At 59.3% G+C, this 19898-nt stretch overlaps 2 protein-coding genes and 1 non-coding gene across 8 annotated transcripts in view; all 3 read right to left on the bottom strand.

Moving 5' to 3' along the window:
* Positions 1–1795: 1795 nt before the first annotated feature.
* CD79B (CD79b molecule) lies at positions 1796–5585 on the bottom strand. 2 transcript variants are annotated; one of them, XM_065910279.1, is made up of 6 exons: positions 5456–5585; positions 4781–4834; positions 3480–3791; positions 3111–3229; positions 2831–2872; positions 1796–2706 (listed from the first exon to the last, which is right to left on the bottom strand). In XM_065910279.1, the coding sequence occupies exons 1-6, from the start codon at positions 5520–5522 to the stop codon at positions 2608–2610; spliced, it is 693 nt and encodes a 230-aa protein (XP_065766351.1). In that variant the 5' UTR covers positions 5523–5585; the 3' UTR covers positions 1796–2607. The 2 variants fall into 2 exon arrangements, with proteins under 2 accessions (XP_065766351.1, XP_065766352.1); XM_065910280.1 differs by having other exon boundaries at positions 4781–4831; positions 5456–5544.
* Positions 5586–10059: 4474 nt separating this feature from the next.
* The window catches only part of SCN4A (sodium voltage-gated channel alpha subunit 4), a 51938-nt gene continuing 42099 nt past the window's right edge, over positions 10060–19898 (bottom strand). For all 5 annotated transcript variants that reach the window (XM_065909326.1, XM_065909329.1, XM_065909330.1 and 2 more), the window contains 9 exons: positions 19192–19346; positions 18512–18685; positions 18295–18417; positions 16591–16869; positions 16254–16307; positions 15914–16051; positions 15283–15387; positions 14355–14625; positions 10060–13325 (listed from right to left, as the gene is read on the bottom strand). In XM_065909326.1, coding sequence (XP_065765398.1) covers positions 12100–13325; positions 14355–14625; positions 15283–15387; positions 15914–16051; positions 16254–16307; positions 16591–16869; positions 18295–18417; positions 18512–18685; positions 19192–19346 — 2525 coding nt within the window. In that variant the 3' untranslated portion in view covers positions 10060–12099. The remainder of the gene's footprint in view (positions 13326–14354; positions 14626–15282; positions 15388–15913; positions 16052–16253; positions 16308–16590; positions 16870–18294; positions 18418–18511; positions 18686–19191; positions 19347–19898) is intronic.
* Positions 13981–14053, bottom strand: TRNAR-CCU (transfer RNA arginine (anticodon CCU)). The gene has a single exon. It is a non-coding gene; the product is annotated as a tRNA-Arg (tRNA).

Genomic DNA, 19898 nt, shown 5'->3' with positions numbered 1-19898 from the left:
GAAGGTCTGTGTGTGACTTGTGGCCAATTATGGTAATCATCTCCCTGGGCCTCGATTTCCTCTTTTGTAAAGTGAGGATGAAGCTGTCCCTTTCCAGGGTTATGCTGGGGAAAGATCATGTAAAGGAATACGGAGGCGCGCCATAAAATCTTATTGGCAGTGAAGAGATGTTCCATATATAAAAATCTAGGGGACCCAGTGAGAGAATCTGATTCATGTTTTGTATTTTGGATATGGTGGTGGTTATTCAAATCTGTACACGTGCTAAAATTTACAACAAGAAAACTTTACTGTAGGATAATTTTCTAAAAACCAGCATCTGGTTCAATTCCTTTCCTTTGCACAATTTTTATGATTCCCATTTTGTAGAAAAAGCAACTGAGATCTGAGATAATTATCACTTCCACCAGCATCACTCAGCTTTGTTTCCACTGCCTGTCAGTTCTGGGGGCCAGGGCCGCATAGGACAGACTTGGGGACACCCATAGTGTAAAAGCCTCTAAAACAGAAGAACAGGCCATTGAGGGCGTCTACATCAAAACCATGAAATCAGTGCCCTTTGGGGGTGTCTGGTGGACAAGACAGGCCTCCCTGCTCAGATGACTCTCTGTTAACAGTACCTCAAAGCATTAGGAAAACAGTTATTCAAAGATATTTAATTGTCTTTCAAAAAAAGCCAAGGCCTCCCCAGACTGAGGGCAGCCCCGAGCAGGGGGAGACCCTGCCTGGGGGGAGAAGTGAAGACTCTGTCCCACCCCCAGCCGGCTGCCCAGGGTCCCTGGTGGAGGTCGAGGACAGAATTAGCCCCACTATGCAAAGCAGCAGGAGAGGAAGAGCTCCAGTTCAGTGGAGGCAGATGCCAAAACAAGTGTGTTTCCTCTGGCAGCCCAGAGACCAGGGAGGGAGGAGGCCCGGCCAGGCCCAGCCCCAGCCTGGCTCAGTGTGGTTACTGCTGATCAAAGCAGAGATGGACCTTTACCCCAGGTGTGGGGTCCTCGGCCTGCCTCACCTGCAATTCCCGGTGGAGCTGCTCTGACTCATTGCTCCCTATGCTGACCTTGATTCTCCAATTAAACTGGCGGCTCCCTGAGGGCAGGGGTTTCTATCACCTGAATCCAGAGCTTAAGTGGCAAATCCAGAGCATGGTCCCCCCAAGGTCAACAGGAAGTGGAGCTCAGCCTGGCTCTGCACACCGAGGTTCGCTGCACTTCAGCTCCCAGCCCTGAGCTGCTCCCAGTCATTCCCGCAGCAGGCGGGCTGGGGATTGTTTTGCCTCTGATTTTAGCCAGAAAGTCTGAAGGGGTTACCTGACTAAGAATCCCCAGGCTTCCCCGCCACAAGGCCTCTTGATTTAGGAATCTCTCTTGCATAGCCCTGGGTCAAATGAAAAAAACAAAGACACACACACACACACACACACACACACACCTCCATCATCTCATAGTTTAATGTTTGACCAAAATCATATCCATACCTATACATTTATTCGATGACAAAGAACAATTTTTGACTGTGAAAAGTTAAAGTCAAAGTTCGTAAGAAAAAATATATATACAGATTTCTAGGCTTGGTGGAGGACAGGAGGTGTGTATTAGAGGCAGGGGAAGCCCTGCCCTCAGGGAGCTTCTAGTTTGACTGGAGAACGAGGCCAAGCCGGGCAACGCAAAGGTGTAGCTACACCAGAACTGTGGAGGACGGCGTCCAAACAGTGATCAGGCAAGGGCAGGGGTGTTTTGGGAAGGCTTCCTGTAGGTGGAGGACCTTGAAGAACAAGAGGACTGGGGTGGGTAGAGGAGGGTAGCTCCTCTAGGGCTGAGACCCTTGAGTCCTGAGAGCAGGTCAGCTGCTTGACAGCTGAAGAGGAAGCAGGATGCAGGCATCCCCCACCAAGGAGAAAGACCAGTCCAGTCAGACCTTCTCTGCTGTTCAGGGTCCCGCTAAGTGTCAGAGCGGGAAAAGAAAGTGGACATAACCACAGGTCCCAACCAGGCCTTCGGAGTGAACCGGACATGAGCTAAGCTGGACCTCCCCGCCCTCAGGCCCGTGGGTGCCCAGTTTCTGCCCAAACAGATATCCTTATCCATCCCAGAACCATAGATGTCACAAGCCTGTGTGTGGTTTCTCAAGACACACTGTTTATTCCACAGGGGAAAGTGCTCAAGGCCAGCAGCCCCCTGGGGTGGGGAAGGGCGGGAGAGAGCAGGAGAGAATGGGAGAGGGAAGAAGCTCTCGCGGCCTGTCTGCGGCCACTTGGGGTGGGCCGTGACCCTGCCCCGGCTCTCCAGAGAAGCCGGGCTGCTCTGAGTCCACTTGCAGGTTCCAGACAAGTCTCTGCCTTCCCTGATCTTCACAGGGCATGGACCCCTCACATAGCACCCCCGGAAGGCGGGGTCCAGTCTAGCCCCCGAGGGCCCCCTTGCTCCTAATCACTGCCCTGCAGCCCTTCTGCGCCAGTCCCTTCGGTGAGAGAGGGCTGGAGGGGCAGGTGGGTCTGGTTGTCCCGCTTTGGAGGCTGACGGGGGTCCAGGGAAAAAGGGGGGGACGGCTCTGAAGAAGTCATTGAGGGCCCAGCGGGCTGTGCCCAGGAGTGTGGGGAGGGCCGGCCCCTCACTCCTGGCCTGGGTGCTCACCCACCGACCACTTCACCTCCCCTGTCCGCAGAGTCACTATGTCTTCGTAAGTGGCTGTCTGGTCAATGTCCAGGCCCTGGAGACAGGAGACAGAGCTCAGGTCTTGAACACTCCCCTGGCCGCACACCGATGGTGCCTCTGACTGCCCCCCTCGGCCCTCGGAGCTTCCAGGGATACGGGGGGTCCACCTTGCCCCTTACCTCATAGGTGTGATCTTCCTCCATCCCGGCCTTGCTGTCATCCTGGTGGGAGAGGGATGGAGAGCAGAGTGTTAGCTTCCCTGACCCCATCCACTGCTGGGCCAGGCTGGGGAGGGCCAGGGAGATTGGCCTTGGGTGAAGGGTGAAGGGTCAGGGTTGAGGGCCACTCTGCAAGAACAGCTGATGAATGAGGGCATGTTTGAATGGGTGAGTCAGCGGGTGGGCTCTGGGGCTGGGGAGACGGAGACCCTGCCGGTGTCTGGCCGGCCCCCACGGTCACCTTGTCCAGCAGCAGGAAGATGGGAACGATGATGAAGAGAATGATAAGCAAGGTCTGGATCATGATGATGCCATCTTTCAGTGTGTTCCGCCGCTTCAGCTGGGCCAAAGTGCTGAACCCTGGGAGGAGGTGGGGTGGAGGTGGTGAGGCTGGGTGGGGTGGGTCCCCGCTTTGGGCCCGGACCCCTCAGGACCTGCTTCTCCGCGGCTCTCCCAGGTCCCCGGGGTCACAGCCATCCCACACTGTGTGACCCTCTCTCCTCCTGGTGGAGGGCTGGGCTGGGGTGGGTGTTGGCGGGGCTCCAGGAGCACCCCACGCTCTCCCTGGCTGGCGGGGGGTAGGGGGGTGGGGGGCGGGCCCTGCACACACCCATGACCCGGAGCTCAGTGCCACAGCCATGCTCTGTCCTCAGGGCCCCTTTGGTGCACTGCTGCACGCAGAAGTAGACGCCATTGTCCTGAAACTGGACGCCTACGATGGTGAGAATGGCCTCGGAGTTGTTACGGGTCTGGAGGACGCGGCCATCCTTCAGGGAAACTGGCTGGGCCGCTGAGTCCAGCTTCGGCTTCCAGAACCAGGTCACGTTGCCCTTCTCCTCCAGGAGGCACCTGATCTCCACTGTGGAGCCCCGTTTCTTGGCCACGAACCGTGGTTGCTGCCAGATCCAGGAACAAGTGTTTCCTGTGGGTGTCAGGGCTGGGATCAAAATCCTGCTCCTTGCCTTCTGGACCACCAGCCTGACCATGGCCCTCCCCACCCCACAACCATGGCCCCTCTCCTGGGCAGGGCTGACCCCTGGCTTGGTCTCCTGGCTTATCCTTGCTTCTCAGAGTGTGGCACAGTCATGAGGCAGAGGTGTAGGGGAACTGAGCCATGTGAGGAGCCGCAGGCCAAACCGCTGGACCCCGCCCCTTCCTGATGGCCCACTCTCCCCATTTGATTTTCCTTTAAAAGGGCCTGGAACCTTCCAATGCCTTTCCATGCCCATTATAGCAGCCTGCTGCAGGCCTCACCCTCTGAGGCCAGAGGGCCCCCAGGACAGCCTCTTACCTGGCCTGGTGCTCTCATCTCTCCCTGCCCTGGACTGCCCACACCAGCCCCCAGTCCTCAGGGGGACCCCGCAAATCCTCAGCCTGGCAACCAAGGCTCCCGTGTCAATCCCCTGCCCACGTCTCCCTTGTCACCCCTTCCGTGTGGTCCTGCTCCTCTTTCTATTCCTACGCCTTTCTCAGATTGCCACACTCCCCACCACCCATCTGCCCCAGGAAGCCTCCCTCTTGCTTGGCCCCCAGTCAGGGGTGCCCTAGGAACCCCTAAGCCCCTGCAGCCTGTCAGGGGGCCCCCAAGGTTGCAGGCTCCTGCTGGGGCTAAGTCCAGCTCCCCGGTCAGACAGCCCAGGCCTGAGCCCCCAGTGGGATCCCCTCCTCCCCAATCGTTGGGACTCATGTTTGATGTGGGTGACGTTGGAGGAGTAGGGGTTGGAAGAACTTTAGAGCCAGGTCTTACAGAGGGAGACAAACCCTCAGGAGGCCTGGGGATGGGTGGGGAGAGCTCAAGGGGGCCAGGGCGCCGGGGCGACCGTGGGGCAGCTTGCAGACAGTGAACCGCCCCCCGCCCCCCGTTGGACACAGACATACTTGCTCCCGGAAGGTTCAGGGGAAGTTGCTGACCTTTGGGATCCCGGAGCAGGTCCTCTGTTTTGGCCGCCAGCACCATCTCACCTGCTGGGTGGGAGGAAGTGGGCGGGGCTGGTCCCTCGGCGTTGGCCGCCCCGCCCCTGCATTCCCAGACTCACTTCCTCCCCCCAGGACATCAGCTCCAAGACCCCTGCTGGAGTGGGGTGGGGTCACCAGAGGATTCCCAGCCCTGCTTCAGCCCTCGGCCTTTGAGCGGGCTCCTGGACGAGAGGGAAGTAGTCACGCCTGGGGGGCTCTACCGCCTTCCAGACCGGGGCGCCGCCTGTCTGGGGAGCAGGCCTGTCCCAGGTCTGGTGGGGGGCGGCCTCTCCACTGCCTCCCCGACTCAGCGCCCTGCAGCACCTGGGGGTGAACTGCCCTCTGTCCTTTCTTCCTCCTCGGCCTAGCTTTTCTCCGAGGTCTGAGCCACCAGTCCCTCATCCCCAGCTCAGCCCGACCGGCTCTGGGCTGGAGAAGGGCTGGGGGCCACAGACTCCAGAGCCCACCAGCCCCTCAGCCTGGTGGATTCCCACAGACCGGGTCCCCAGAGCTGTCAGAGGGAGACGGGAGGCACCAAAAGTGAGAGACGGAAGGTGGAGGAGGCGAGAGCAGGAGACAGACCCGTGGAGAGAGCGAAACCAGGGGGCCTCTGGGCCCCTCGAGCAGTACCTGAAAGGAGCAGCAGCCCCAGCACCAGCCACTTGTTGAGCCCGGGAATCAACGCTGGCCCCGCCATGCTCACCCTGTCTCCAGCCCCAAGCCCGTGACAACGCAGGCTCCTGGGGGAAAACGTGTAACTGCCTGGGCTGCAGTCTGCCTCCTCCCCGCCTCTTCCCCACCAGGCCCCTTCCTGCCATGCAAATTGGGACCCAGGGGAGGCACCAGCTCTCTGGGGACCCTGGGGGAGGGCAGGCTCTCTTGTCAGCTGTGCCGCTAAGACCCAAGGGTCACCCCGGCTCGGGCACTGCGGCTGGGGTCTGCGGTGGATGCCCCTGGAAGGCAGGGGCCCCTGAGGCCCCATCCCAACCCCCAAAGTCAAGTCTTGGGGCCCGTTAGCCTCACAGTCCAGAGTCCCAGGCACTTAACTGAATCTACATGGGTCCTTTGGATAGATGTGGGTACAGTCCTTCCACCCTGGACCAACTTACCAATTCGCACCCTTCATTAAGAGGGGCACCCAGGAAGGACGGGGTAGGAGAGCTGGAGGGACAGTTATGGACCCAGAGCCCAGCCACTTGACTGGAGTGCAGGTGGCCATGTTGGCAGTTGATGGATGTTTGACCTTGTGTAGGGAGGGAGCCACAGAGGCTCTTGAGCAAGAACAGGCCAAGAGCGGCAGCCACTTGGGAGAAGATTTGGTCCTGGCTCTGGTAAGAGGCCCCTCCTCCCTCACTTGGTGGGAGAGTTTGCTGGGAGCTGCCAAAGACGGTGGACTTAGGTGTTGATAGCTTAGAGAAAACCCACCACTTAGCAATCAGTGGACTCTCAGGGCACAGAAGTGTTATCCACAGCTCCGGGGGTCTGAAGTGGAAGACAAGAGGCTGGTCTGGGGGAGCCTGCAAGTTCTGAAACAGAAAGTCTCTTTGGCTTTTTCTCATCCGTCAGCAGAGCGGTGGATGGAACCTCAGAGTCTAGGAGCTTGTCTAAGCTGAACTATGTGCTCCTGCCCCCGGATCAGACACAGCCCTCATCCCTTGGGGTCTCAGAGGGGGAGGTGCCCTTGTGCAGTGCACAACTTGCACAGCTGTCCTTGGCAGGCGTGCATTCCTCAGCCCCACAGCTGAGTTCTTGAGTTTTATGTATTATGGCATCTTCTTTACTCTCTCTTGGCCCCTTGCTCTGTCTCTTCCTTCACCCCCCAGGAGGGGAAAGAAGATGCTGAATCCTGTATCCTCTTCACCACTCGCTAGTTTTCAAACAGTCTGTGCTGCTGGCAGGTCTGAGTTCTGGGAGACATGGACCCACCACCCAGGCCAGGGTTGCTGGTGAAGAAGGCAGAGGTCTGGGTGCTGGCCCCCTCAGTCCTGGGCATAGGCCTCACCTGGTACAGTGGCACCCCCCACCCCCCACCCGAGGAGCACAGGTTGGGAGTGGAGCTGTGGGAGGTGGGAACAGGGAAGTTCAGGTTCCATCCGAGAAACAGCTGTTCCCGGCAGTCCCAGATGTTCTTGCTGGTTCCAGATGTTCCAAACAAAGAGGAAAACATTTCTCTGAAAAGGTGTTGCATGTTCCATTCACAGAACAAACAGCCCAGGAATATAAACATCACCTGAGGTCAGCATGGGGACCACGGGCCCCTGGTGCTGGGGGGGTTGGTGGTTGGAGACTCCCCCAGAGGAATGGGGGGAAATCCAGGGGTCTCTCCCTTTAGCCAAGCACCTCCTGGTGATGGAGGACTTGGTTAGCTTTGGGGCTGGTGGCCCCCAAATTTGGGAGGAAGGTGGAAAAAGGTTGGGGTGCCCCCATGTGTGTGTGTGTGTGTAGCTGCCAGCATGGGTGTACTGCCGAGTTGTAGGGTGTGAGGCTGTTTGGGAGCTGGCCTGTGGCCCAGGGTGCCTCTGGGGGGCCATGGAGGTTGGGGGTGCAGAGGGTACCCTCCAAACACACACACATGTCTGCATCTCCTGTGGGCAGCAATGCAGATGTGTCCTTTGGACCTCATTCCCATTCATGCCTGGCAGGGATCTATTTTCAGGAGGGGGTGGGGGCCCCACCGTCAGCAGGGTTATTTGTCACAGGTGGGGCCGTGCTGTTCCGTCCGTAGTGACAACAGCACAGAGCTCCTTCCGAGGCTTGTGACGCTTTTTCTTTCCTGGAACAGGAGGCCTCGTAAGCCCACCTCCGCCTCTGCCCCCGGCTGCCCTGGGCCGTACACCCCGACATCTGGCAGTTCCCACCCCACCTTTCCAGGAAGACAGCATCAAAACAAGAGATGGGGGTGTAGGGAGAATGGACAAGGAGCTCAGGGTTAGGGAAAGCAAGAGGGCAGGGACCCCCCGCATCCCCGGGAAGTGGGGGGAGGGCAGAGCCTCAGTATGGAAAGAATGACCTCTGCCCCTCTCCTAGCCCTTACTCCCCGACTCTGCTCAGCGCGTTGTGATCAGGGCGGGTGGGCTCAGAAGGACGCGGGTTTGAGTAGTTACTGAGCGCGCACGCCTAGGGCCCGGGCTCTGCAACAAGAGGAGCCGCTGCAATGAGGAGCCTGTGACCTGTGACGAGGAGTACCCCCTGCTTGCCACAGCTAGAGAAAGCTCTTGTGCAGCAACGAAGACCCGGCACAGCCTGAAATAAATAGACAAATAAGAGAAACCAAGCCAAGTCACAGAACACACATCTGAAAACAACAAGGAGAACGCTGGTTTGACTCCTAACTCGGCAGGACACCAGCCGGGAAGCCTCCGCCCAGTTACCCGGCGATTCTCAACAAAGGGTGGTCCTGCCCCACGCTGAGAGCCCTGGAAGTGCTCCAGGGCCAAGAGATCGAGGCGAACCCAGCCTTCCCGTATTGCGGGCGGATTCCCTCTGAGCTACCACAGAAGCCCTTCCAGGGCCATGGTGGTTTAGTTGCTAAGCTGCGTCCAATCCTTTGCGACCCCGTGGACTGTAGCCCGCCACGCTCTTCTGGCCACGGGATTCTCCAGGCAAGAATACTGGAGTGGGTTGCCATTTCCCTCTCCAGGAGGTCTTCCTGACCCAGGAATCGAAGCCGGGTCTCCTGCATTTCAGGCAGATTCTTTACCGACTGAGCTATAAGGGCAGCCCCCTCCAGGGCCGTGGCCATGGTCACCACTGGCATTCCTGGGCTAGGGATAGTGAAGACACAGCAGTGAGAGGGACAGAATTTCCCTGCCTCACCTGCCAACAGCACCCCAATTAAGCAACACCCATTCTTAACCTCTCAGAGGCCAAGTTTACCCTTTAGGCAAAATACAAATAACTGTAATAAAACCTTCTCTGTGTGTGCTCAGGGGCTTAGTTGTGTTGGACTCTTTGAAGCCACCTGGACTATAATCTGCCAGGCTTCTCTGTCCATGGGATTTCCCAGGCAAGAATACCGGAGAGAGGTTGCCATTTCCTCCTCAAGGGGATCTTCCCCCGACCCAGGGATCGAACCTGCGTCTCCTGCATTAGCAGGCGGATTCTTGACCACTGAGCCACCTGTCCTTTGCAGGGCAGGTGTGAGCCTTGAAGGGCCTCTTGTATCTGAAGTGCATGGTGATGTAGGTGAAGGCACAGTCTACCCTCAGGAGGCGGTGAGCAGCACTGATATCTGGGGGAGGGACATGGTTCTGAATAGGAACCTCAGTTACATTTATCACCCAGGATTTTACCTTTTTCTTCCACCATTCAAGGATCAGGGGAAACAGTTCGGGGCACTCTCAAGCTCTCCTGTCCTTGAGGACTGAGACCGCCCCAACTGAGGTTTGGAGAAACTTAAAGTGAGAAGGAGCTTTCCCGACCTCTGAGAAGGGGTTCAGCACCCCCATGGGGGCTCAGAGAACCCTGCTGGTACCCCACCCCCGCAAGCAAAGACATCCATCCACAGGGTGGGAAGGGGCTCGAGGACATGGCTGAGGGAGGTTGGGGTGACCTGTGGGTGCCCCTCCCCAGCCCCCAGGGGAGCCATGTAACCTCAGGACTCAGAAAAGGGGGATACAGAAATCTTGAAAGGGACTAAGTATTTACTAGTTTAGAGGAATACAGCCTTGGCTGTCAGAAAGCAAAATTAAAACTAAACTTATATTTCGCTCACTGGGATTGTGGCCTGAGCTCACTACATAATATTTCTCTTTGTCATAGGTCCATGGGATGCTGGGTCTTCTGGGATCAGAGGCAGCATGGGGTTGAGGGGATTGGGCCTCAGGAAAGGGAAGGGCCACACCGTGGACCCACAGGCCTCGGGTGAGGCAGAGAAGTGATGGGGGCTTCCAGAGAGGAGGATCTGGGCACATGGGTCCCAACACCTATTTCCTGGGTGCTGTTGTAGGCAGGGAAAGGCAGTGTGGTGCTGCCTGTAAGTGGGGAGGGCAGGGTTGAGGGACCGACTCCTGACCTCATCTGGCTTCTTGGACACCAGCTACGAGGCTGGGTTCCAGCCTCCTTTCGGAGAGGGAGGAGACAGCCAGACTGAGCCAGAGGAGGGAGCTGGGGCCCTTCTTATCCTGCCCTCCCCAATTCCTGGTAGTTCCCCAAGGCTTCCCCACTTTTCAATTCCCCCAGCCCTTCTTGTCGCCCTCAGCTCCCGTCGATGTCCGCACACAGAGGCACAGAAGGAAAAAGCGTACCCGTCCGAGGCACCGGGAGGTTTATTATAAGAACTGTACAAAGGAGCCTTCTGCTGGCCTGGCTTGGGCCTGTTCCCACCCAGACAAGGCGCAATGGCCATGGGTCTGCAGGGGGGGAGGCCTGGACCCCGTTCAGCCACGCTGGCTCTGCACCTGGCCCAGTGGAGAGAGTTCAGTCCAACAGAGGCTGAGGCTCTGGGGCCACACTCGTCCAGGCCCCGAGGAGGAGGAAGGAAAGGACGTGGGCAGGGTGCTGGTCAGAGAGGAGGCTGACCCCTGGAGGAACTTCTGAAGAAAGGGCCGGAACTGCTGCAGGAAGAGATGGAAGGAGCAGGGGCCTCCTTCCAGAGAGGACCCAGGCCGGGCCGGGGAGCCGGGCTGGGCAGTGGGTGTGAGGAAGAGAAGCAGAGAAGGCAGAGGGTGGCCTCATGGTGGTGAGAGAAAGGAATGCCCGAGCAGAGCGGCCGGGAGGCTGGCAAGCGGGGCAGACAGAAAGGAAGGGTCCGGCCTGTGGGCGTGCACGCAACACACACACACATGTTGTTTGGAGGTTTTGCTGCTTCCTGAGTTTTAATCAAACTGTTCACGAGAAACAAGAAAAAGAAGAGGAACTGAGCTCATCGGGGGTGGGGTGGGGGGCTCAATGTGCAAACCTGACCACGTGTGTTCACACTCACATACATACTCACAGCACAAGGACGCTTCCACGGATGGGCCGACAGAGAAGACACGCGCATACCCACTGGTTAAGCACTCCAGGGCACGCTAACACATACGCACACGGATATACACATAGACAAATGCACATGCAGATTCTATGGGCCACAGTGGTCCACAGACTCACACGCACAGACACACAGGTGAGTAAATCCAGTGACCCCCAGCCGGCGTCTCACTCCCTCCTCCAAGCTCGGCCTCTGTCTATCCTCGGGAGCCCAGATCAGTGGTGCCAACAGAAGCACCGCTTGGGCCTGAGCCGGGTGAGCGGTGCCCGCCTCAGTGCTGAAATCTCGAACGTGAGCTCAGCTAGAACATTCTTAGGGTCACTTTGAGGAGGGGAGGAAGGATGGGGCAAGAGGAAGAGAAAGGTGTGACGGGGGGTGAGGAGGGGACCCTGGGGCTGAGGAGGCTGCCAGGAGCCCAAGTGGTGCTGATGGAGGAGGGAGGAAGGCAGGGGGTAGGGAGGGAATCTTCTTCCCAAGCCTCAGGGACCCCGACCCCACCCCAGATGGGGTGCTCAGGCCAAGGAAGCCCCCAGCTTAGCGATACACTGGTGGGATCCAACCCGTGCTACCCACCCCATCATGCTTTCTAGAAAAAGATAATTCCCAAGGGGAATCTTCCCTTCTGCTCTTCTCCCAGGGGCCAGCCAGGGAGCTGGGGGGCCTGGGCAATGGATGAATCAGGAAAAGATTCAAGGGCCTCAACCCAGCCCAATGTCTCAGCATCCAGTGGCCCTCCTACCCCACCCCCCCATCGGGTATGTGGAGCCATTTCTGAACCAGGGATGTTTTCCTTCTCCTGAGAATTCCTGAGCAGGCAGGGTGAGCCACATCCCAGAGGCCGGACAGGGTGGCAGGCCCTGGGCTCAGGTGTCTGCTCTCACTGAGGTTAAGACTTCCTTGTCCCAGAGGGAGCTGGAGGCCTGAGCCACTGCCTGTGGAGAGGTCAGTAGCCCTTAAGACTCTGGGGGCAGGGGGGCAGCCAATCCCTCCATCACAGGCTGGCTCCTCCCAAAGTAGGGGCAGAGACGCTGATGTTCTGACCTCCCCCGGGGCTGTGAGGAGGGCAGCAGGGTCCATGAGGAGGTGAGAGCAACTTGAAGGTAAATATAGCGGAGGCAGCAGCCCCAGCCCAGAGTGGAGACTTCAGGTACAGTTCCCCCTTCCATGGCCTGGGTGACAGCCCAGCATGGACAAAGCCCGTCCCCAACAGGGAGCTGGGTCAGTCCCAGATGCAGAGCCCTAGCTCCCTCAGCGGCAGGCACCCAGGGGGTGCTTCGGGGCTGTGCCACCTCACCACCTCCTGCTAGACGAGAGACTCTTTGACCCCTGGGCGCACCGTCTGCCCCGGGGGCAGGGCAGGAGGGAGGGGTGCGTCGGAGGGGCTGATGGGCCTGAGCCCCATGGCAGGTCCGGGGTCCCCTGCGGAGCCCCTCTCCTCCTCTTTGCTCAGCACACCGCTGTTCCCGTTGTCGGGGCCGTACATCTTGCTCATGGTGTCGGCGATCAGCCCCTCCTTCTCGGGGGCCCCATCCCCACCGCCGTCATGGTTGTGGCGGTACATGTAGGAGGCCTGTTTCACGGAGCGCTGCAGCAGATGCCGGCGGTAGGCCCTCTGGATCTTGATGGCGCACACTTCCTCATGCTTCCTCTTGAGTGTGGTGGTGATGGGCTCGTAGGAGACTTTGGAGGGGTTGGCGGCCATGAACTTCTCCTCCATGGTCTCCTTGAGGGCATCCATCTCCCCGGAGTCGCCCAGGACCTCTTTGGTCAGGGCAAAGAGGATGTCCAGGCAGTGGATCTTGTCCCCCGGCACCATGGGCAGGTCCAGCGTGATGAGCTTGATCTTGTTGGGCTTGGCGATCCTCAGCGGCTCCTGCAGGGTGTCCACGAAGTCGGAGAGGCGGCAGTAGTCGATGAACTGCGTGGCGTCGGGGTCGAACTTCTCCCACGTCTCATAGAACATTTCAAAGTCGTCCTCCCCGAGAGGCTCGCTGCTCTCCTCCGTGGCCACGTTGAAGTTCTCCAGGATGATGGCGATGTACATGTTGACCACGATGAGGAAGGAAATAATGATGTAGCTGCAGAAGAAGCAGATGCCGATGGAGGGGTTGCCACAGTCGCCCCGGACGCTGGTGCCCGGGTTTTCCAGGTCGGGGTCACAGTCGGGGGGCCCGCTGTTGAGGATGGGGTTGAGGAGCCCGTCCCAGCCAGCCGACGTGGTGATCTCGAAGAGGCAGATGATACTGTTGCCGAAGGTCTCGAAGTTAAACATGTCGTCGATGCCCGCCTCCTTCTTGACGTAGGCGAAGTTGGACATGCCAAAGATGGAGTAGATGAACATGACCAGGAAGAGGAGGAGGCCGATGTTGAAGAGGGCGGGCAGCGACATCATGAGCGCGAAGAGTAGCGTCCGGATGCCCTTGGCCCCACGGATCAGCCGCAGGACCCGCCCGATCCGCGCCAGGCGGATCACACGGAACAGCGTGGGTGACACGAAGTATTTCTGGATCAGATCAGAGAGCGCCAGGCCTGCAGGGAGGAAGCGGTGAGGAATCACTGCTGCCCTGGGGGTGGGCGGCAGGGTCGGGGAGGAGGGTGTAGGCGCAGCTCCAGGGGGCATGGTGTGCTGGTCTCATCTACCCCAGGAAGGAGCAGTAGAAACTCATCGCTCAGCGTACAGCCCGAGTGGCCTGACCCGTTAGACTCTCCCAGGGCTCTTGGGGCCCCAGGCTCCATCTCTGCCCCGACGCAGCCGGGTGGAGGTGGGATGTGCCAAAGTGGATGGAAGGGTGGGTAAGGCCCATTGCCAAGGCTGTTCACAGACGCCATGGATGGGAGGGACGGGGAGGACATTTGTGGGTGTGTGACTATGCGCATGTCGCCTACCTGGTTTGTGACTCAGTTTCCTCATCTGTAAGATGGAGGTGACAACAGTCCCAGTCTCAGGACATTTGTTAGGAACAATTACTGAGCTAATACTGTGAAGTGCATGGCCTAGTGTCAGGCAAACTGCAAGTGATGGATAAATGATAGCTAGTTATTGTCATAATTACACATACCTCTCCTGTGTGTAAGGCTCCTAGAACCATCTTCTTCTTCTTCTGTTTTTAAAGTTTATTTATTCGGCTGAGATGGGTCTCACTTGTGACATGTGGGATCTTTAGCTGTGGCATGCGGGATCTAGTTCCCTGACCAGGGATCGAACCTAGGACCACTGCATCAGGAGTGCAGAGTCTTAGCCACAGGGCCACCAGGGAAGTCCTGGAACCATCTTCTTATGTTTTTCCCGAAGCACGTGTGCACCTGAACGTGCATCTCCAGGTCAGGTGAATGCTTCTGGAGCTTGGTCATGTGTGCATGGGTAACAGGCTGCCTGGGAACCCACCGTATGTGCTTCTGTGCATTTAGTATAGACACGGGGTACATACGCAGGTGTGTGTGTGTGTGTGTGTGTGTGTGTGTGTAAAAGCATACCAAGTGCACGAGCAGGTGTGCATGTGGACACAAGGATGGGGACCCCGGGCCTTCCCGAATTCAGCCCAGCCTGGCCCCGCTCACCCACAATGGACAGGATGACAACCACGAAGTCAAAGATATTCCAGCCGACGGTGAAGTAGTACTGGCGCAGGGCCAGCATCTTGAGCACGCACTCGCCCGTGAAGATGATGATGAAGACCATGTTGATGTTGTAGAGGATGTCCACCTTGAGCTGGCTCTGGTCGTCCGTCTCTACCATCATGGTGACCATGTTGAGGCAGATGAGGATCATGATCGTGATGTCGAACGCCTGCTTTGTCACCAGGTCGTACACCAGGCCCTGGATCTTGTTCTACAGCAGGGGTGGGAGTGCGGGGAGGCGGGTGGGTGGGTGTGGGAGGCAGTGGTCAGAGCAGAACGTGGACCGGCAGGAGGTGCGAGAGGACACGACGCAAGAGTGTGGGGGGTGGGGAGAGAAAGAGAGAGAGAGAAGGCATTAGGGCCTGTGGTGGAGTCGGCCAGGGCCGCGGGAGGCGGGGAGACCCATGGAAACGGGCCATTCTGTGGGGTGTGTGGGCCTCCTTCCTCTCTCTGGGAACTTCCTGCCGAATTAAGGGCCCTCAGCAAGCCCTCATCCTTCTCCCGAAATGGTTGCTCACTGGGGGAGCTGTCTGGACATCCTCGTCCTCCCCTTGCCCCCAGGGGACACCAGTTAAGGAGCTGAACGGATACTGGGGGTGCCGTGCAGGGCTGGGCAGTGGGTAAACCAGTGCCGAGTTTATCAGGCCGCTGCTGCCTGCACATGAAGTGTGTCTTTATAGAGAGGCACCCCTCGCAGCAGGAGTGCCTCACCTTCCTGCAGGGGGCCCCAGCCTCACACCAGGGACACAGCCTGGGGGGCAGAGAGCAGGCTGCCTTTTGCATCCCCCCCCCCCGCCCCCGCCAACAGGGTCCCCTTAGGCAGCAGCCTCATAAGGGCTATAGGTGGAGGGGCCCGGAGGGTTGGTACCTGGGGCCGGGGAATTGGCTTCTGAGGCTTCTTGGAGCCAAGCTTCTTCATGGCGTTATAGTATTTCTTCTGTTCCTCTGTCATGAAGATGTCTTTCCCTCCAAAGTACAATGGGATGGGGCCCGTAAGGTTGGAGGGTCTCCCTCCTCAGCTTCCAGGACTTCCCTACCTCAGACATCACCTGTAAAGCGCCCCCCATCCCAGCCGGGGGGCTTGGTGGGAAGAGGGAAGGAGGCCTGCTTGGAGGGCCAGAGATGGGGGTTGAAGGAGGCAGGGAAGGGGACGGAGGGGTCCAGAGAAGGGGCGGGTGGGTGACAGACGGAAGGGGCCGGCACAGCCCTCATGGCCCATTTTGGGCCACCTTCCATCAGTGTTTCACTGGGTCCTCAGAATGAGCCAGCAAAGCAGGCAGCATGAACCTCATTTTGTACAGAAGGAAACCAAGCTTCTCAGCGGCCCCATCACTGGTTCAAAGTCACCTGATGGGATCGGAACCCAGGCTCACTGCCTCGATCAGGTGCGCGGACAGTGTTTGTGAACATACGAAGGAAGGAGTGGAACATACAAATGGGGTGGGAGGGGGGAGCCCAGCGAGGGGAGGACCCGGGGGGAAGGAGGGCTAGATACTCATCTTCTTCTTCTGTTGGTTGAAGTTGTCGATGATGACGCCAATGAAGAGGTTGAGGGTGAAGAAGGAGCCGAAGATGATGAAGATGACGAAATAGAGGTACATGTAGAGGTTCACCTCATACATCGGCTGCTCTTCCTTCTGTAGCGGTCACAGGACAGGGGCGGGTGTGCGGGCTGGGCAGGGGGCACACGCTGCCTGCTCCCTGTCCCACTGTGGGCCCATCTACCCCTGTAGGCGGTGGGGTCTCGGGGGCTCCCGATGAGGCGGCATGGGGTGGGGATGGATCTGAGTCCTTTTCCCCGGCTCACTCACCGGCCACATCTCGGGCACCCCCACTCACCTCCCGGGAGTCCACGGCAGCATACATGATGTCCATCCAGCCCTTGAAGGTGGCCTGCGAGAGTGTGGTTGGGTGTGAGGGGAGGGGCTACTCCCTGCTTCCACCATCCATGAGTTTCCCTCCCCGCTCCGGCATGGTCCACCCTAGAAGCTGCCTGCTCCGAGTCCCACTGGGCAGGCATCAAAATACAGACAGGTATGGACACGACCTCTGGGTCCTCCAGCCCGGGAAGCAGGATGGGGGTTCCCTAACGAGGAGTGGCCGTGGGCTCAGTCCCAGTGAGATTCCAGGGGCATCTCCACCCCCGCCTCATGCAGGGGCCGCACGCCACACTCACCACCTGCAAGAGGGAGAGGTAACCCAGACCCACGTTGTCGTAGTTGACCTTGATGTTGAGCCAGCGGACCTGGCCCGTGTGCATCAGGCTCTCGCACTCGGACTTGTTGTTGACCTCGGAGATTTCGAACCGCTCAGAGGTGGTGGTGTTGATGCAGTAGTAGAACTTGCCGGCAAATAGGTTGACGCCCATGATGCTGAAGATGAGCCAGAAGATGAGGCAGACAAGCAGCACATTCATGATGGAGGGGATGGCTCCCAGGAGGGCATTCACCACCACCTGGGGGCCGGCGGTGGGGAGGAGGGAGTCACTGCCAGATCCTCTCCCAGGCAGCAGGGTGCGGGGCATCACCCTGTCTCCTCTGGGAGAGGGCTCCCCACCCACACCAACCAGGGGGGCCAGGCAGGGAAGACTTCCTGGAGGAGGGCTGATCTTAATGAACCAGGCCTGCAGGAGAAGTCTACTGGGCTTTTTGTGGGGGTGGGGGGGGGGTGGGAGCAGGGAGCTGGGGTAGGGGGTTGCCGGCCTGCTGGCTGAAGAGGGCTCTCTGCTTCGCTGGAGCCAACAACCCAGGGTGGGGAGCTGGGCTTCTCTGGAAGCAGACTGGCCACGGGTCACCAGGCAGGAGACAAACACTCTTTCCTCGGCCCCCATAGGAAACTCAGTCCCCGTGACCTGGCCCCCCGGCTCATCTGCTCACAGGATTAGAGACAAAGACCCAGAAAAGAACGGGGCCTTTGAAGCGGCAGGAACCTTGAGGACTGGAGTTCTGTGCCCAGCCAGCCCTGGCCACACAGGCCAACCTCATTGTTTCCGGCTGAGCTGAATCTGAGATTTATCTGTTTTCAAGGAGAAGGAGTTTCGTGACCTCCAGACAAAGTGAGTGGTGTAAGCCCGGTGATGCCCAGGGCAATTCTATTCCTGGCTGGGTCACCAACCAGCTCTGCGGCCACGGCCAGGTCATTTTCCCCCAGTGGGGAGGGGTCCCTGGCTGGGCCGGGCTTTTGTGTGGGAGACCCCAGGCTGAGTGCCCTGCTGACCTGCAACCATCTGCTTCGTGGAAGTCTGTCTCCGCCCCCAGAATAGGCCTTGCTCTTAACAGAACCCCTACTTCCACCTCTGGCCGGGGAAGTCCCCTTGGTCTTGCCTGAACCCTGTATTTACCTGTCACTTCCGCCCTCAAGGGCCTGAGGGAAGGATGGGCAGGCTCGGAGCCCTGGGGGGCCCCAGTCTGAGGCTGGGGAGAGTCACCTATAAACCCACAGACCTCCTTCCTCTCCTCCCGCCTAGGAGTCCTCAGGCCCCTCCTGGGGGCGGCTGCAGCCTCTGCTGCCCCCTGGTGGTGGCAGAGAGGAGTGACGGAGGGGGCTGAGGGCAGACACGGGCACTTGGGCTGGTGTAGGGGGTTGCCTTTTGTTGCTGTTGTTGCTCAGTCGAGTCCGACTCTTTGCGACCTCGTGGACGGTAGCCCGCCAGGCTCGTCTGTCCTCCACCATCTCCCGGAGTTTGCCCAAATTCATGTCCATTGAGTCAGTGATGCTACCTAACCATCTCATCCCCTGCCACCCCCTTCTTTTGCCATCAGCTGCCGGGGGGCCCCCCAGACCTGGACTCCCAGCGGTGGCCAGAGTACAGACATGCCCCCAGCCCCTTTCCAAGCTGTGGCTGCTCCCCCAATTACTCACAGTCCCCCTTGACACCCACCCTCATGCCCTCGAATCGAGACAGGGCCCTCAGGGGGCGCAGGGCCCTCAGCGTCCGCAGGGATTTGATGGGTCCCAGCTCCGAGTAGCCCAGCCAGTTGGCCACCAGGCTGATGATGGAGACCTGCAAACGGGAGGGCGGGTGGTCAGGGAGCGCGGGGTCTCCGGATCTGGCTCCAGAGTGGGCGGTGGGGCCGGGCGGGGTGGGGCGGACTCACATCCACGATGAGGAAGTCAAGCCAGCACCAGGCATTGGTGAAGTACACCTTGAAGCCGTAGGCCACCCACTTGAGCAGCATCTCCAGGATGAAGATGTAGGTGAAGACCTTGTCGGCGTATTCCAGGATGGTGCGGATGACTCGCCGCTGCTCGATGTGGATGTCCTCGAAGGCCTGGGGGCACCAGCAGGTGGGTGGCCAGGGCCCGGAGGCTGGGGCAGCAGCCGCATCCCTGCGGCTGCTGGTTCCCAGGGGTCTGGCACTGGGGTCAGGTGCGGGGCAGACTCCCTGCGCCCATCATGGAGGTGAGTGGGGGAGTTCCTGGTGGGGGGAAGCCCCTCAGCTCCCCTTCCCCAGACCTAATGATAGGAATGCTCACTAACCTGCAGGGGGGTTCGCTGTGACACAGGCTGGCCCCCCTGAGCCCACATTCCCTTCCCACCTGCTCCCTGGTCGGGACCTGTCAGCCACGGAGGCACATGGAGGCAGAGCCCATCTGCCTCTTTGTGAAAATGAGCACAGTCTGCCACACACCCTGGAAGCACTGAGTTCTTTAGGGCTCTCTGGGTTCGGGCCTGTCCAGCAAGTGTCCCTCCCACAGTGCGGAAAGGAGGGAGCCCTGGGACAGCCTGCTTCCGGCCTGGCCCCTGCCCCTGCCCGGCCCCCAGGGCGGTGCCTACCAAGGCCCCACTGCTGAGCAGGATCATGAAGACAATGAAGGTCTCGAACCAGTTGTGCTCAACGATCTTGAAGCAGGCCCTGCGGAGGGTCCACCACTTCTTCCCTCGACCCTGGGAGATGTCCACGTAGAGGAAGGGAAAACGCTGCACGCATGCTGGGGAGGGAGGGCGGCAGGGGCACCCGTCACGGGCTGCCTGAGGAGCATGATCAGCCCGTTTCCCCCTCCCCTTCCCAGGACGTGCCCCCTCCCCACCCGGACTGCATGCAGCGACACGCCAGAGAACAGGGGTGCGGGCCACCCATGCAGGTTCCATGGCTGTCAGGGGTCCCCATCCTCCCCCACGTCCCCCAGGCAGCCTTCACTCTGCACAGCCCAAACCCTCTAGGCAAAGAATGTTCCTGAAGGGCCAGGCAGGCCTCTCTGGAAGATGAAGCTGAGGAGGACAGCCCTAGAGAAGCTAGTGCTGAGTGCCGGCCGTACCCAGGGCTCTACAGGGATTCTGCGCGGTAGCCCGCCGGCTGCTGGGACTGTCGCCCATGGCACACTCAGCAGGGGTCAGAGGGGGCAGGGGCTCAGAGGCATCTGCTCTGACACCCCTTCCCCGGTCGCATTCTCCAGGGTGCGGAAGGGCAGGGCATCATCGGAGGAAGAAGGCCCTGCCTGCTTTTGGTGACTCGCCTGTCCCCAAGCCGTCCACAAGGAGAC

This window comes from Muntiacus reevesi, chromosome 18, assembly GCF_963930625.1.
Source record: "Muntiacus reevesi chromosome 18, mMunRee1.1, whole genome shotgun sequence".
NCBI classification, from domain to species: domain Eukaryota; kingdom Metazoa; phylum Chordata; class Mammalia; order Artiodactyla; family Cervidae; genus Muntiacus; species Muntiacus reevesi.
This window is presented reverse-complemented; position numbering and strand designations above follow the sequence as displayed.

Bases quoted from the DNA above. Each gene is read 5' to 3' on its own strand.
- CD79B (XM_065910279.1), bottom strand. From the start codon at position 5,522: ATGGCGGGGCCAGCGTTGATTCCCGGGCTCAACAAGTGGCTGGTGCTG. The intron at 3,792-4,780 runs GTCAGCAACTTC...TGACACCCACAG, and splicing joins CCTGCTCCGGGATCCCAAAG to GAAACACTTGTTCCTGGATC. The intron at 2,873-3,110 runs GTGACCGTGGGG...CTCTCCCACCAG, and splicing joins TCTTCCTGCTGCTGGACAAG to GATGACAGCAAGGCCGGGAT.